At 39.1% G+C, this 18,354-nt stretch overlaps 1 protein-coding gene across 1 annotated transcript in view; it reads right to left on the reverse strand.

Annotated features, from left to right (window-relative positions):
• Positions 1-425: 425 nt before the first annotated feature.
• The window catches only part of LMNB2 (lamin B2), a 36,487-nt gene continuing 18,558 nt past the window's right edge, over positions 426-18,354 (reverse strand). The window contains exons 3-12 of the mRNA XM_030966572.1: positions 17,487-17,643; positions 16,673-16,798; positions 14,191-14,361; positions 10,954-11,079; positions 10,535-10,755; positions 9,677-9,968; positions 9,088-9,195; positions 8,161-8,280; positions 6,669-6,770; positions 426-5,581 (exon numbers count right to left, since the gene is read on the reverse strand). Coding sequence (XP_030822432.1) covers positions 5,540-5,581; positions 6,669-6,770; positions 8,161-8,280; positions 9,088-9,195; positions 9,677-9,968; positions 10,535-10,755; positions 10,954-11,079; positions 14,191-14,361; positions 16,673-16,798; positions 17,487-17,643 — 1,465 coding nt within the window. The 3' untranslated portion in view covers positions 426-5,539. The remainder of the gene's footprint in view (positions 5,582-6,668; positions 6,771-8,160; positions 8,281-9,087; positions 9,196-9,676; positions 9,969-10,534; positions 10,756-10,953; positions 11,080-14,190; positions 14,362-16,672; positions 16,799-17,486; positions 17,644-18,354) is intronic.

Consider the following 18,354-nt stretch of genomic DNA (forward strand, 5'->3'; position numbering starts at 1 on the left):
TGGCAAATGCATCACCTCGTGGCAATGCTTCTGTCTATCCCTAAGAATCCATCCCTGCCAGGGATTGGTTTCTGCTCTCATTCTTATTTAGCATCAAGTAGGTTAAATCGAAAAATCATTTCAGTGCTGCGGTGATGAGAAAGCAAGGGAAGGTTTATCTGCTCCAGCTCCAGATATTCTTCCCCCTGCTTTTGTTGGTACTGATCAGAGGACAGCAGGTTCCACCAGCATTCCGTCAGGTTTAAGGAAAGTGGTTTGTTGACACACCCCAGGATCCCTGCAGAAACACAATTCAGCTGATCACTCTTAGGAGCACAGACAGCAGCTCTTTGTGTCCTCTCTCCACACTTAAAGGCCTCCTTGGATTAATCATCTCAAATAGCCCACATTACCTGTGTGCTGGGTAATAGACAGAAGGAAACCAATAAAATGCAAAACATTTATTTGTGTGTTGTACAAAAAGTTTCCAGTCATAAAATGTATATTACAAATCATTGAAAAAGACAAGACATTTGGCATGCATATTCTAAAAAGAAAAAAACAAACCACTTTGAAATGATAAAGTCTAGGTCATGATGTAGTTTTTCTAAGTTTCAAGTGAACACTTTCATTGTTTTGTCATTGTGTTTCTGTTAACAGCCTTTTTCATAATTCCCTATTTAAAAAACTTGAACCTTCCAAAAACTCATCTGCAGCAGCTGACTGGAGGTGGTTACTGCAGTGCCCTCAAGCCAGACCTGTCTAAATAAAAATTTTGTTTAAAAAATTTTAAAAATAAAAATCACAATTCAAGTCACAAGTCATCACTGCTATGAAAATAAGAGATCAACTGTATTTTGTGCCCAAATGGAAAGCATTTTGGCTTAAACTTGCTCAAAATAGATTATTGCTTGTAATTTTAGTGTAATGATCTGGGTATCTGAATATAACATCTGCCTTACCAAGATGGACTTGTCACTTCAGTAATAGCTAACAATAAATCTGGAAGTTCAATAAACAACATCTTTTCTGGAACTCCAAGTCAATTCACTACTTGTGCTATTCTGAATGGAGGCTTTTGCATCTTTTTCACTCTAGACCTTAGCATTTCAAGAAAAGAATTATGTTTACAAATAATAATTGCATGTAAATATGGTCTTGTATAAAAAAAAACCAACAAACACCTTTAAATAATTTTAAACTGGTTTAAAGCTAAGCATATTGAAGGGCAAATAAAAATTCTGTTTCCCAGGCCAATATAATGAGAAAACAATCTCTCCAATATAATTTGTTCCAACATTCAGCTAAAACAGAGCTTTGAAAAATGCAATCACTATCTCACCTTCCGCTCACTGGTTCACAAGGCTTTGCTCACACAGAGTTTGGACCCAACAGTGTCAGTAAAATGCAGGATCAAATATGGATATGCCTTTGTTTAGAGATAAGACTTTCAAAGGAAGATACAGAAAGAAGAGATAGAATGGTTTAACAGTGAAGACATGAGAGAAGGGGCTACAAGAGATCTAGAACATACAGCATGCATGTTTTCCTGCAGCATCAAAACCTTTCTGATGCACATAAAGGTAACAGATTCTACGAGGTCCTGGAGTGTAGAGAGGATTTTTACAGGTCTCTTCTAACCTGCAACCTCTGTTAAGGTTGCAGTTAAAGGGCCTTTATACAGGATGAGCGTAAAAAAGAAAACGGGTGTATAAAACCCAGTAAGATCCCTGAACTGAACATGAAGTGTCCCATTGCTCGAGGACAGACACCACACAGTGATCTCCTTTCACATTGCAGTACAATTCCCACGCTACTGCCTGCTTGCACACTCAGCTGGCTTTTACATCACGGGAAGCAGATATTTATATTCTTCCTGAGACTTTTGGTTCCTGCTGCAGACACAGACTATGCAGCCAACTGCCCATCTAATGGTAGCACAGAGCTGAAGGTAAGTGAGCAACATCTCAGTGCAAATGATGGGTTCTGTCAGAGCCAAGCTGGAGCCCCATGTAAGCATAAAGAGACCTGCTGGGAAATAGAGCTGTGAAGCAACAAAGGGAACAGGAAATACACCTGTGTGTCAGCAAAGGAATCACGGGAAATACAGATGTGCAGGAACAAGCGAATCCCAGCCACTCCACTCCTTGAAGTACGTCGCCGCAATGCAACAGTTAAAGGAACAAATGCAGAAGCAAGGGAGAAAAAAATGGCATGAAATGCCAGGGACTCAGAGACCACAACTCACTCCAGAAGGTACCACATTCCCTGACAGGTCTGCAAATGGAGGGACTTGTTCCGAGACAAGCATTTTCATGTGGCATGAGCTTAGGAGGAGGCAGGACGTGCTTATTGTATTTTATATGATATTATTATGAGCTACACATAGGAAAAACTATTTACTAATTCATTCAGAATAAGATTATATTTCTGGATTAAGAGCATCCATATTGATAGTTACGCTTAAGTAACTACTCTGATAAAAGCTTAATTTCCCTCATCAGAGACACCTTAAAATCATTTTTCTCCAGATAAGTCAAATCTATTTCTCCTTCAAGCTTTATGCCAGGTACCAGCACTGAAGTAGAACTGCTGTCCACCCTTCTAATTTCGTCAAGACTCATTCATATACAGGATCAAAGAGAAAAAGGCGGCAAGGAGACACTGGATTTTATATGAACAAAAAACTTTAAATATCCTGAAAATGGAAAGAAATCTTGGAAAGACAGAAAAAAACCCAAAACAATGCTTTTTGGATTGGTAAAGCCACAAAACTGCCTCCCAGTCTGGCTGGAACAGCGCTGTTAAGACTGAAGCTCAGCATCAAAAGCAAGAGGCTGGGATGGTGTCTGGAGAAGGCAACACAAAAAACAAAGTACATGGAATACAGTAGTTCTTCTGTGGCTTGTAATTTACAGCCAGGAGCTATTTATCATATTTGCAGTAGCCTGTTAAAAAGCACTGTGGTAACAGAATCATCCATATTCAGACTTGGCTTTTCCTACAGTGTCTATCACAGGTTTATGTGACCTGTATATACCTAAGCATGCTCCCAAAGAATCAAATAAACTGTTTCCAACGTTAAAGGATACAGTTCCAATTCTAAGGACATATTCTGCAGACTGTTACTCAAGGGCACAGTGCTCATTACAAGAAATCTGCAAGCACCAGTTCTTAAGGCTACAAGAAGACATATTCCTCATACAGTAGCTTTTAGGAAAACTATGGCTCAGGTAGCAAGAGGTTTTTCTTCATTTGAGCTGCCTTACTGAGGCCATTCTTTACAGGAAACAAACAAACCAAAAACCACAGAAAAAATGCAAATTAACTACACATTCATTACTTTAGTATTTAAGATCACAAAATAATCTTAAATTTACAGGACAATCTTAAAGGAATAAGCAGTCTGAAAACTGGCCCATGTAAAAAAAATAAATACAGATCTTTAGGGAAAAAGCCCTCAAACGCTATGTCAGTATCTTATAGAAGCTGTGGGTCAGAAAAGGGAAATGGTGTCCAGTGGTTGGAAGGTGTGTTGCAAAAATAACTCTACATTGATTGCATTCATTTGCATAACAATGAATTTGGAAATGGTAATTGTAACAGTATGTCTGAGAAACATAATTTCACTAGATATATCTTACAGAGAGAGAGAGAGAGACATGATTTACTACATATTTAACCTTCTACACAAGCAGAGTGGGAAAATTACATTAGAAAGATGGCCAAGTACATCAATTCAGTTATCCCATCAGCCCAAACAGCCAAATCTTTATCCTGTTTTTTTTTGTAATGGGTTTTCTGATAATGGATTAAAACATAATTCTAAATGTCTATTAGCTTAACTTCAGCAACTCAGTTATCCCACTCAAGGAGAGAAAAGTAGCATCTTTATTTTTAAATGACAAAATAAATCCTGAAGCTTAATGCCCCTTTTGTTCCCACCCTGTTTGCATAACAAAGCCATCAATCTGAGCCACTAAACCAACTTTCTAGGTTATGTCTGTCAGTCACGATACTGTTCAGAGAACATAATGTCTAAAAGCCACCAAAAACATCCAAACCTTGTCACTTGTCTGATGAGTTTTAACTTTTTGAATGATAAGATCAGAGTTCAAGAGTGCAGGTAACAACAGGATTTTATGCTGAAATCAAATGGTGTTCAAATTTTTTATCCAAACTACTAAGTTTGTTTTTTCAACTAGTAGTTGAAATAACATTTGCATTCTTTGGAGCAGTCAAGTATTTTTCCTCGTGCTTAAAGATTATGGGACTCAGAGTTATCTCCAGAGAAATGCAGCAGCAGAAACCTTTACCTAAATGGACACTATCAGGTAAAAAATGCATCCTCTTGAAATAAAAATCACCTACTACCCATACAATGCATTTTTTATAAAAAACATTATTCTCCCTTAACTCCTTGTTAGACTTTGCCTTGCGCACTTGAATGCTGCGTTGCTTACATCCTAAACAGTTCCTTTGAACTGTTTAAAAGTCAATCAACTATTTCTGCTCTACTTTGCAAATATTGCTCCTTGGGATACCTGACAATGCCCCTCTGAACCTAACAGAAGTATGAACAAGCTATATCTAGCTCTGATTAAAAAGGTCAACATTTACATTGGATAACCTTTAAAATCCCCAATATTTATCACTGCCAAAAGTATAAATATGTTTTACTTCTAAAATCTTAATCAAATATTTTTAAAGCTGAATATGTCAAAGGATTAAATTATAAATAGTGAATACCACAATTTGTGTCCATGATTTAACTTGTGACAATGGCAAAATCCCCTAAAAATCAAACAGTTTGACCTCTGGGTTTGACACATCCAACTTATGATGGTGTGTATATTCAGGAATTAAAACCCACCATTCAACTTCTGAAATGATGACATGGAGCTCATGTGTGACAGACCCAGATGTTTTACCACTAGGCTGTCAAACCTTGGAGAAAGACACAATGGCAAGGTCCTGAGTCAAAAATGCCTAAAATGAAGTTTCCCCCTGTCATTGCAATTGTGGAGCAGCACTTTGAATGAATCTATGGTCTGATTTTCCTAAGCTGGGAATTGCTGAGGATACCAGGCAAAATACTAGCTTTTCTACAACTGTTGAGGAAACACTCTGTGAATCTCTCCCAGGGCCCTGTAAATGAATACACTTCACTGAACTTTTTTTCTGGGGGTATTATACTGATTATATATGTAATTATAGATTTACCATACACTCAAGGAGTCTCATCTCATTTTAGCTAAAATCTCTTTTCTGCTTTAGGTTTTTATGTAAGACTTTAAATTCTGTATGGGGAAAAATATTGTATTCCAATAGAGTGTTTCAACAAAGAGGGAAAAATAAATCTATTAAAAATCCTGGCAATTTTGTTCAGTAAAGTTTTTTTGAAATTTTTTTATAAAAATGTACCAAGGAGTAAATGTCAAAGAAATCAAGTGATGCATATAAAAATAGTTTTCAGTGGCTCTGGAAGGAAAAAAATACAAAAATAAAAGGAAATAAATGACGAGGGAAAAGCGTAAATAATAGTTTCTTTCTTCTTTCTTCACATCACTGAGCATCCTCTAGAGGTTGTTCTGGGATCACCCTAAAAAAGGATAGACAGAGTTGAATTCAGTTCTTACCAGCTATTCAGACTGTAAGCCTAGACTCTGGTTATCATCTCAGTTGCCAAAAGCATTTTTTAGTAGTTTAGTTACATTAAAGGAACATCACTACGTAAGAGGAAATAAAGTACATGCCCCGGTCTGTTGCCAGGACTGACACACTGCTGCTCTGGTTGTGGTTTCCTGCAATGGGTTGACATATTTCCAACAGTGATACAGATGACAAATGAAAGTTGTGATGGCATTAGCTTGAGACCAGCAAGTTCTTGTATTTCAAATGCTGATTTTGTTTGAGAGCGATCTCTGCTGTATAGCTGCTTTTTTAGGTAAGAAAAAGCAGTTGTTTTATACTACAAATACACTGCTTAATCTTTGGGACCAAAAAAGCTTTGAGAACTCACCTGCAAACCTGCACAGAATGGGTTATTTGTGAAAAGACCTACTAATGCCCATTGATCAGAAGAACAAATCCCTTAGGTTTCAAATTTAAAATATTTTCTGGTATCACCTATATATCCCTCTCCTTTTTTTGTTCTGTCAACTCCTGGTCACTTATTTCACATTATTAAGCTGAAGGCTATCAAAACATACAGATGATATTATTAAGAAAAACCAAGTTTATTTCAGGTGTAGAAGCTATATAGTGTGAGAAAATAAACCAATAAGCTCAAGCTTGCAGCAAAAGAAGCATCCCCATTCCTGGTTTTCAGTGGTTATCTGGTAATACCCTGCTTCCAGCAAGAATGCCCCAAGGTCTGTTGCACAGAGCAGCAGATACTGGGAGGAACACTGCCTGCTAATGCTGAAACTGTGTGAAGCACAGATACCCTAAGCTGGCATTAGCCACTGCCTGAGCTGCACGAGGATGGATCCCAGCAGTAATTCCTGGCAGTACTGCTCACACTGTCCTCTCTTGGTGCACTGCAATGTTGCAAGCAACCATTGGAAGAAAGGACCGGGAAGCTCAGAGTTGGCAAAAGTTGAAGGGGGATTCCCCCCGCTAAATCTTATGCTGGATTGATCCAACTAATGAGGCATAAGTTAAACATCTGGTCTGCATCTGATTACCTGTTGGTTGAAAAGGTCTTCCTCTCCATATTCTATTTCGTCTTCTTCCTCTTCATTCTCTCGCACAACTACTGATTTAGTAACGCTTCTCACTGCAACTTCCTACAGAAAATGACAGATAAGGAGATGGCCAGGAGTCTTTATCTATCTGTTAAGTTTTTGCCATATCATCAATATAATATCCTTATTAAATTTTGGAGAGTTTAAAGCAACTTGGCCTAGACTTAACCACTAGCTATGCAACCAAATACCAGCAATATCCTGCAAACCACATCATTCCTATTTCTGTGCCCTAAAAGGCATGGTAATGTAGTTCAGCCACTTGATTTTTTTTCATTACCCTGGGATTTAAGAGGAAGTAGATGTTGCAGGTGATTGTAGTCAATTTTACACAAGGTCACAGCAGAAACAGGTAGGAGCTGTCTGAGATACAGTGTAATGTAAGAAACCAAACTTTCTCAGTATGATTACACAACATAAAGAATATTCCCAGTTTCTAATAAATATTCAATGTTAATTGCATATGTTGGTTTTACAAGCCAGGCACTAAAGAAAATTCTAAAACCCCAGGAAGCTTCCTTTATTACTAAATTATTTTTAACACTTCTAAATAGTAAGAAATTCTTCTGCCTACTTGCACCATGGAAATCACAGATGAAAATCTCTAATTGTGGAAAAAGTTGCCCTTAACATACACTCCTAAGCAGGGATACTAAAGGTAACCATAGTGAAAAACAGACATGGATTTGAAATTTTTTCACATACTAGTTTGACCACACAGATTGAATATGGAGAGCATTAGCTTTCTATTTGTACAAATTACCCCCCTCCTACCTCATCCTCCCCACCAAATTCTTCCAGAAAACTGCCAGCAAGAAAGGCAACACAAAAACTGATATGACTGTGGTCTGTTTCCTTTTCCTACTGCTATCAGATTGCTGGGATTAATGGTTATGAGTAACAGCCAAGGCATGATTCTCCCTTGCAAAAGTCATCTGCAGAGATGGTTTTAAAAAAATTAACTGTGAGCAGGTGTAGGACAATACAGAATGCTCAGGAACCTCTGCCAAATGAGAACTTATGCTTCTAACATGGAAAGGACATTATCTTCCTACATTAATATTTACATTGCATCTCAAAACATCATAGGGACTATATAATGGAACTGTGAATTGCCAGAAATGCTTCTTTTCTTTGTCTCTTCTGAAAGTACATACTCAAATTCCAAACAAATTCACTACTAGCAGGGTATTCTTCTAAAATAGGAGAAAAGTGTCTATGGGCATAATCATGATGGTCACAGTTTTCAAAAAATATCTCAAAAATGTCGGAGGTATTTACATAAATAATATGTAATTATGTCAGTGTTATAAACTGTCATATTAGAGGATAACAGCGGAGATCTTACAATCAGGATTTTGTCATTGTGTCATGTCACCCCACCCTGAAATTAAGAGTTTGGGAGATAACCCAACCCATGGACACAGCCTACCTCTCCTTCAGAGTTGACGAGGTAAGTGCGGATATTTCCACCAGTGCCCCAGCTGCCTTGATTCTTCCACACAAGAACAGAAGGGGGGCTATGAGATACACCTGCATCTGCACCCCAGATCTAGAGAGAATGACAATCTGTAATTAGCTGTTTATCCAATTTTTTTCTTCTAAATATACATATCCCCCTAATTCTCCTACTTCTCTCTACATACTAGGTTTCTTTTCTGAATTCCGATGGCAGTTTTACCCTACTTTTAACTACGCTATTACTTATAGTAAGGTATTAAAAAAATCTAATATTGCAGTCATGAATTATTTTCTGAACAAATTTCTCCTACCACTGTCTCAATAACCATACTGTATGGAGCCAAGGCAAAAAGCAGCATGTAGTGCATCAACCTAAATCTTTTATATGTATCTGAACAATTGATACTTAAGTAGAAATAGCTACAAGTGATTAAAAGATACATTTGTTTCTTCCTAAAAGAACATCTGTTGTAGACTGAAAATAAAATGCAAAATTATTGAAAAGCAGCTGTTCTACAGCATTAACTACAGTTAATGCTGAGAATGTCCAGTCTTAACTACAGTCTGGATGAATGCTCTGAACTGTTCCTAATTCTTTAAGAGGTTCAGAAGGATTAGGGTTCTAAACCTGGGCAAAGGTGTTTGGAAACAAATAGCTCTTGACTAATCCTTCAAAATACCTGTTTTTTCAACTTTCTATGTGCCCAAAGAAATGGTCATAAATACTGAAGTACTAATATAGAAATAAACTTTTTGTTTTGCATTTTTATAACTGAAATCCTGCTCCTCTAGAGTGAGACCCATGAAACCAAATCAGGCTGTACCAGACTTCAAGATTTCCAACTGCCACAGCATGAACAGAAGAATATGTTGTTGATATATTGTAAATACAACTTACTGTAACAGTCTGCCCAGCTCTGAGGACATATTTAGGAGTAAATTTGTAAGCAATTTCATCTCCATCTCCAATTTGTCTTTTCAGTCTCCAGTTACCCAAAGACTGATCCTAACGGAGAGAGTCAGAAAGTTATTGAGTGAACAAAACAGAACAAACTGGCATCAGTATCTAGGTCTTTGCTGTTAAAATAATGGGAATATAAATTTATTTATATGGTTGTTAGGCATTTGCATTCTACCTTGAAAGTATTTGCCTACATCCAGTCAGAGTCTAAAGTGTAAATCCCATAAGGTCATTCAGTAAAATATTAAAAGATAACCATTTCACACAACAAAGTTCTGCTAGACAGCAGGCTGTTTCTGTGAGCAAGGTCCCAGCACACATTTGGGACACAGATTGTATTCTCTTCCTGCAGCATGTTAGCCCACCATTATGTTCAACTTTTCAAAGCCCCCATTAATTCCTGCAGGATGCTGCACCTTGAGATGCTGCCCCTGCTCTCCACATGGCCACACCTACTCATACTGCAAAGGGCTGTGTATCATAATTTAGCTCCTGCTTGTTTTCTGTGAGTTCTGCTGATGCTCACCTTCTCTGAGTTGTTCTTAAGCTGAACATACTTGCCCTCTAGGTCTATCTCTTCTATGCTGATACTTCCTGTAGCTGAAGCTTGCTGGGACATTTGAAAGCTACTGCTACTGCTGCTGCCACTGATACTTCCAGTGCCAATCCCACTAGTTCCACTGCCGGAGAGCTCCTCTGCTTCAATACGTTTTCTCTTGCCTCGGGAAGAGCGAACAAGTGAAGTGCTGCTGCTGCTGCTGCTGGAGGTAGCCCGAGAGACTGTGACACGGGAGGAGGGACTTGGAGAGAGCTTCAACCTTAAAACAACCAAGAAAGCATCTTAATTAACTCACCCAGAGAATCACAAAGCTACAATATCCTCAAGTAACCAGACCGTAATATGCTCCAAGGCTGACAGTATCCTCACTCTGTATAAGAGGACTGCATACATGAGGAGGAGGGGGCTACCCATCCCTGAGAAATGTTCTCAGGCAGTATGACGATGTGACATGGAAAAAAGTGCTACTGACAGCAACAGTGATCCCTTAATCCCTGCCTCCAGTACAGCTACTACTGAACACACTATTCTTGGGCCCCATGATTTCAAACCATAGAAGTACAAGCATATAAGTAAAAAGATGATATGAAGACCAAGCACAGAATGATGTATTTCACTGTACTCCAAGACCATTACAAAAACCCAAAATAAGGACAGTGTTCAGTTGAGAACAAGTGCTCCATGCAACAACATTGTGGTGTGAAGCCAATATAATTTCAGTGAAAGGTAATCTGGGCATTCCTGTTCAAGTGGTAAAAAAATAAGGGCAAGAAATGAAAATAACACTTGAGAGTCCATAGAAAAGAAAGTGGAATCTTTACACACCTTTCCTCTTCTCCTTCCAGGAGTTTTCGGTAAGCACTGATCTCCATGTCCAGTGCTAATTTAACATCAAGCAGTTCTTGGTACTCCGTAAGCTGAAGTTGCATCTGGTCCCTCATGTCTGTCATTTCCCTCTCCTTTGCATCCAGCATCTTCCTAAACTTCTCCCGCTCGCCAGCCATCATTTCCTCCAGTTCCCGAATGCGATCTTCTGCTGCACTGGCCTAGGCACACAGAACAAGAAAAAGCCCACCTGGCATCCATGCAGGTCCACTCAATAAGTCAAAACCCTTCTCCCTCCCAAATGAACACAACAAAGATTTCTCTGTGCAAAATTCAGAAAATATGGAGGGTCAGAAATGCTAATATATTCACACAAAACAGCTGTGTATTTGAGATAAAAGCCAATTTAGTCCCTTTACCTGTTTCTGAAGACCAGAAAGCTGGTAGCTGAGAGCTTCTATCCTCATGCGAGCCTCCTTCAGCTCCTCTCGAGCTGCACCAGCAGCTTTGTCGTTTTGGTCAGAGGACAACTTGGCATTCTCCAGCTGGAAAGAAAGTTTAATACAGCTCACTTGTGCTGAGTTGGAAATCCTGAAATATCCTTTTGGTAAAAAAGTAGCAACTATTTAAATTTAGAAAATTTAAATGGTCTGGTAAGTTTAGGATAGGAACTGCATAACATTAAGGAATGCCCTAAGGACCGAAGGAAAATGTATTTCAGGATTTGCTTATGCTGTTAAAAAAATACTCTATTAGCCCTTCCATTACACAAACAACCTTAGTTTCTAAAAAACTGACCATGTGCTCTGCTTGTTTGTCCTAAGGCAAATCACACTGGGTGACAGCAAAGGCTGCCCTACCTAATTCATGCCCTGGTCGAACAGCTCCCTGGATGTCCAGAGACCAACTCAATGAAATATTTCATGGGTATTATGTCTCTGCTGGCAACTCAGGGACTTCCCCAGTCAGGGACAGTATTTTACTGCTTACTATCTCTCAGTGGATTTCTCAGGCAGAAATTTGTCTCTGCTTTTTGAATTTTTGGGGCAATGAGTTTAGCTCTATATTAAAGAACAATATTTCTGTTTCTTCTCTATCTGGACATTCTCACTGGACATTCACTGTCCCTGCTCCTACTGAAAAAATAACAATCACTCCTCATTTACCTTCCCCCATGCTATTTATCCCTTTACAGACATCCACTGTATCTTTCACTTCTCTCAACGTATCTCTTTTCCAGGTGAAGTTTTACTTAAAATTTTCTCATGCATGACTTGTTTCCCACTCTAAATTGTCTCTGTCAACTCTGTAGTACCTTTGCAAGAAGCAATAAAACTACTCACAGCACTCCAGATGACATCCTGTCCCAGAGGCAAAACAACGGGTTTGGTTTTATTCTCTTTCTGTAATAGTTGCCAATATATGATTTGGTTTTAATTTTTTGTTAAATTCACCAAGTGAACAAGCTTAATTTCTAGTGGTTAATTTCAACCAAAACAGAGAGAGCAAAACCAGAACTCTTATATGGTAAATTTCATGAAAGCAGAGAGCTAGAAAAACCATCCTTTGCATGCTTTAGAGCTGGACTTCGACAATTTTGCCACACCATGGAATCCACTCAAAAACTAAACCAATCTAATCCTAAGAATAGTTACAGGCAGATGTTCTTTAGCCACACAGCACAAAGGTTTATAAAATCAATCTTCACTAGCTCTGCTGTTCGATAGGTTCTGAGCAGCACACACAAAGCCTTCTTTAGGCTACAGATTTTGAAGCAACTTCAACTACACACTCCATGACTTCTTGTAAAGTTTAAAATAAAAAATATTTGAAGTCTGACAACCATTCACTACCTTATGGTCATGCTGGCATAGTGCCAAGTACTCATATTTAGCATTTCTATTGCTTGTTATCACAGATCATAATGATCTTTCTTAGAAGCCCTTTTTAAATATTCAAAAGTCACATTCAAATAAGATGTCCCTGGAGAGTTCTCTTGTCCAAGCTGAACACCCCAGCTCTCTCCATAAGAGGTGCTCCAGTCCTCAGGATCACTTTTGTGGCCTCCTTTGGACTTTCTCCAGCGACTCCACATCTGCCCTGTGCAAGAACTGTGCTTTTACCCAAGACCATCTCATCCTGGAGCTGCTCAGTAGCAAAACCTAGTAATTTGCTTTGACATCATACTCCTCCCCAGCTTTGGCTCTCTAACAGGGACACGTCCTTGTTCAGAAATCATAAAATTAAGTTCACAGCTAAACCCCTTTCCCTCCATATTCCAACTTCATCCATAACAACCACCTTTATGCAGGGAAAAAGCAGCTTAATTTGTTCATTCCCCTGTTCAAAGCTTGTCACTTTTTCATTCTCTAAGTCTGTATATTGCATCCTTTTTATTTTTTTTCTACTAAGCATCTTCTATCCTGGATCTCCTTCAGACTGTGCCAAGTCAATCCAAATAGCTCCTTATACGTTCCAGAGTTCTCAGAATAATTTCAACCCTGCCACCTGTGTTGGGAGTTTTAATTTTAATTTTAATTTTGGGGTTTTAGTATCTATTATCCATATGGTTGCTGCCATGAGTAATAGTTAAATATTTGTAGATCAGTATTTCTTAAACCAAATCATCAACTCAAAGAATTCAAAGGGAGTCTCAGCGAAGGGTGGGAGAGAACAATGTTAGCAGTACGATCATTCTTCCAGCACAAGAGAACAAGAAGTGGCTGTAACTATTGACAAGTACTTTCAACAGCCAGAATTGCCAGTATGGGGGTCTGAGCAACTTGGTCTAGTTTAAAGAAGTTCCTGTTCAAGGCAGGGGGCTGGACTAGATGGCTTTTAAAGGTCCCTTCTAGACCAAACCACTCTATGATTCTATGATTTCCAAATTACATACCATGATTTTCATCACCAAAGCTGGTCAAGAAAGGTCTGATATCTTGCCTGAAGTTTCCCTGTCACCAAAGGATTCACAGCTGCATCTAGCAATTTTCCAATCCAGTACTACCTTAGATCATTGAAATGTTGCAAGGCTTAGACATATTTAAAAGTGTATTGGCATGATTAAGAACACTGCAACGGCCACAGTAAGAGCAAAGTGACAACGCACCCTTAGATAAGAAGCCCCTTCCAGTGTGTCTGTATTAGTTTGCAAGTTCACTGTATCCAAGCAAAAGCCCATACTGAGACACACTCACTTCCAAGCTCTCCAATCCTCCCCTCCAGCTTCTTATGCATAACGTATTGCACATGTTGCAAGTTTTCCCAACCCCCTCCATTTGTGAAGAAAAACTGGATCTACTGATGTAAGAAAAGAACCCTTATAGCAAAAGACATTGTCTAATCAGAATAGTGGATGTCTAATCTACACATCCACTATTCCCACTGTATTGTCTGCAGAGACCAACAATAGCCCCACATGTTTTCTCACGAACTAACCTCTCTTGGCTAAAGCTATTGCTTGCTATGACCTCTGGCTATAACCTCCCTGGAAATGCACCTACACACAAGTCCCAGGGAAAGCATTTGAACATTTGGACAAAACTTCCTCAAATTATAGTTACTCATCTCCTTAAGACCAGCAGAGCTGGTAGAAGTGGTTTTTATCTCACAAACTGGGCTTCCAGTCTGACAGTGCTGTGAACAGCAGTTGTTACCTTAGCCTGATATGTCTGCTCCAGCTCCATCTTATACAATTTAACTTGTTCATCATGTTGATTTCGCAGATCCTCCAGAGCCTGAGTCATTTTGGATTCATACTCCTGTTGGCGGCTCGTGTCCACCTCAATCAAACGATGTTCATGTCGTTTTCTTGTTTCCCTTATTTCCTACATACACACAAAAGAAGAAGGTCAAATTCCCACACTAAGGTAAACAGTACAAGCAGTTACATTCAGGCAACAATTAACTACTGCAGTACTAACTATTTCGCATCATGGAGCTACAGTACTACAGGCATTTAAGCCTGGGAACTGCTGCATGCAGTAACAGATTCAAGTTACTGTTCTCATTTGTCAGGATGTAATTTTTAAAAGTGATCCAACTTAACACCAGCTTCAAAAATAGCCATATACTAAGTAAGGGGCTGTTTCACTGCTTTGCTACAAACCCTGTCCTTCTCAATATACATCCTGACATTACAATAGCAGTCTACAAGGAATCAGATGAAAATGAACATCACTTGTGAACATTATATATATTAAAAAAAAATTATAGAGAAAAACTGCATCTTCAAATTTCACTCTTAAGCACATGTGGGTCTCATCTACATTCTATATACTTGATGACCCTTTCTTATTAGATTTTGATTACAGCATTAATAAAGCAACAATCCAAGCAATCCTGAAGACATAATTTTTTATGATCAGAGTTTGCACTAAGAAATTTGCATTTTTAGAAATGTGTGAGTTTTCTGTGCTTAAGAACACTGGTTGCAAACTAGTAAGGTAAGGCTTACTCATGCACTTATTCATGCAGAGACCTGGACAGGTCTGAATGTGTGGTATGAGAAAAACAATTTCTTCCTTCAGGGCAGGACAAAAAACCAAGGAGTGGTTCTGAGTACTGGGAGGAGGCCTGAAGTTACAACAGGGCCATGAGGAACAACAGCAAGTGAAGCAAGGCTCAGTTTTGCTAGACTGGCGTCATATAAGGCTAACACATACTCAAAGCAACTTTACTAGTTGTTTTGCAGAAATGCTCTGCATCTAAAATAGATCCCCAGAAACATGTCCTTTTACTAGCAGCAATGTGCTCTGAAGTGATATGGAATAAGCTTTTCTTTCTTTGGTTAATTTTTACACCAAGAAAACTAGCAAGCAGCAGTCTCTCAGTAACTGTAGGCAATGACAGCTCAGAAGCTAAAGGAATATCACGGGGGACTACACAGGATCAGGGGAAGGGCTGAGCTGATCCAACAGTTCAACACCACTGGAATAAGCAGGCCTCACTTGCCACATGCCCAATCACGATGACTCAATTCTAATGGAGATCTGGACCCTTCAGTAAACCAAATAAATTCACTAACGTAAAGGAAATCAGTTTATTGCTTCATGTGTTGAACTGGTGCATCCAAGAATCAAAAAGTTTCAGGGATGGCTAAAGAACACACCCTTGAGCACAGCAAGCCTTAGGATTAGCTTCTGCTATCTCATTTAGTTTCACTTTCAGTCAATAGCAACACATTCTTCCCAAGAAGAAAAGTTATTTTAAGATCCTACAACCAAACAGGATCTGTCACTGCAGTCAGTGTACCAATCCAAACACCCCAGAGCATGGAAGTGAGACAATGGTCAGTACATCTCAGGCTGATCTCCCTGGTTGGTTTCTTTGCCCTGCTCCAGCCCCTGTCCCCTCTCCTTAGCCACACAGCCCTGTCCCATCCCTTAAACCAGTCTGAGCACTCATTTGGATTCTGTGGTAAATCAACTCAGCCACTAAGCAGTCAAAAATTAAACTCAACCACAAAAACTTTAGTATGTTTCTAGTTAATCTGGCTGAAATGGTTGGGTGAACAGTGAGCCAAGCATCACACCTAGAGTAGGGGAGATGAACAGCAGAAGCACGTGGTGACTGCTCAGCAGCCATTCATTGAATGAGCTTGCAGAACCACCAGAGATGGAATAAACAGACAAAACACTTTGCATTGGGTACAGAGAGAAAGTCATGCTTTCCTCTCCCAATTCCCAATATTACAAAAATTTTGGTCTTCACTAGTACTATTCACTTAACAGGCAGAAAACTACCTCTGCAATAAGCAAGGCAGCTGCATACTATTCTAGTCAATACGAACAGGTTATAATCAGGTCCAGCAACCAAAGCTGATGTAAGTAAAGAGCAGGGCCATGCTATCAGGTCCAGAGAGAGGGAAAAGGATTTTCCCTTTCCCACAGCAGTCAGCTGGCTCCAGTTCACCTGCCCATGGAACAATACTCTTGTCACCTGGCTCTTATACTGACTCCACCACCGATTTACCATGTAAGAAGGTGTAAAATCTTCACCTATTTTATTTTTCAACCCATTTATAGGAAGGATAATACTGATTTTCTCTACCTGGACTACTTAGTAGTTGCTCACAGTCAATTTGATTAAAAGCTACATTAACTTTGGACAATGGCAAGATTACTAGATTGATAATACCTCCTCAAATACATTCTTCCTGAAATCCAGATCCTCTTGCAAACTCTGGCACCGATTTTCCAGGTCCACACGCATGAGTGTCTCCTTCTCCAACTGCTTCTTTGCCACAGCATGACCATCTTCAGCCTAGTAAAGAATTTTAAAGATATTTTTGTCTGGATTCCTATCTTCCATCCCTAAACCTTTTACAGTCTTCATCTGATGTCTTTGGAGCAGTTACTTATAATAACAAAACTAATGTCAAGCCACTGAATAAAGAAAACCAATCCACACCACCACCAGAAAGAAATACAATAAATAAACAAAAGCCCCAGAAAAAAAAAAAAAAAAAAAGAACCAGTGTGTGTGTTAATTGACATTTAAACCAAGCTTATATGTTTGCATACCAGCTATTTAAAATGCAGGATTAGTTCAATACATTCTGATACAGGAGCCAAGGATTATTCATTCCTCAAGCACAATATGTTGCACTTTCTTTTTCTTGCCAGCATGGTCACACTGGGTACTCCAGCACAAGTGTAAAATTATACAGGACCTTACAAAGGACAACATTTAATGACTCAAGATATAGAAACATCAGAAATTTTAAAACAAAAGCTTCCGACAACCAAAATGTCTAAACACCGTGTTGCTTTGGTTGTTTTACATAGATTTCTTACAATTTAGTTTTGTATCCAAGAGGGGCAGCCAAAGATTCAGCAGTAAACAAGGTGCATCATTGATGTTCAGAATATAAACTAACTGCAAAGAAAAAAGGGAATTTATGCTACACAGCCTGTCCTGTGCTGAAGCAAGAGAGCATTCCCTACCATACCTTAGCAAGCTGGGCACGCAGATCAGCCACCTCTGCTTCCAGACTGCGTTTCTCATTCAGGACAGTATTGAGTTCTGCCTCACTTCTATGGAAGAGAACTTCCAGATCCTTGATACGACCCTGAGCCACAGACAAATCTGCATCTTTCTTCTTGTAGCTGGAAAAACAAAAGTACATTATACTTACACATGGGTGCACACCCATCCTGAGCGTGTCCTGGTTACAGCCACAGGTATTTTGTTACCAGACACCTTTTCATGAAGCCCAGCTCACCACTATATGGCTCTTGCAGTACCCTGCAAATGCTGCTGATCATTGGCCTGGAACATACCCAAAATGTGCAGCTGGTACCATGTTCTGTAAGTGCTTGGCACAGTAAAAAACATGTCATGGACAGACAAGGGAAAAACAAGAAGGCAACTCTGGCAGCTAAGAGATGGTAATACACACAAGGTGTACACAGTACTTCTTCATCTGGCAGCTACACAGCTGATATCTTTTACTTTAGAGCACAGCTCACAAAGCAAAGTACATGCAATCACCAAAGAGGCCTGAACATCCCCAAGGTTTTATATCTGATGTGGTCACGCATATTCCTTATGATGTATTCCCACAAAAAGCAGTAAAATAAAATAATCCACTATGGAAATGTGGTCACCTTTCAGGAATAAACCAGTATTTCTTCAGCAGTATTCATTATGGGCAAAGCATGTCCGAGTGCTTTAAGCATCATTACTTGAACTGCTATATCCAACTTGCAGATATGATCAAGATAATCTTCATTCTGCCCACTAAGTAATTTTATCAGTCTTTTCATCTAACATAGTGACTTTCTGCAGCTTTTCTCAGCATGTATCATTGTGTTATT

This window comes from Camarhynchus parvulus, chromosome 28, assembly GCF_901933205.1.
Source record: "Camarhynchus parvulus chromosome 28, STF_HiC, whole genome shotgun sequence".
Classification (NCBI taxonomy): domain Eukaryota; kingdom Metazoa; phylum Chordata; class Aves; order Passeriformes; family Thraupidae; genus Camarhynchus; species Camarhynchus parvulus.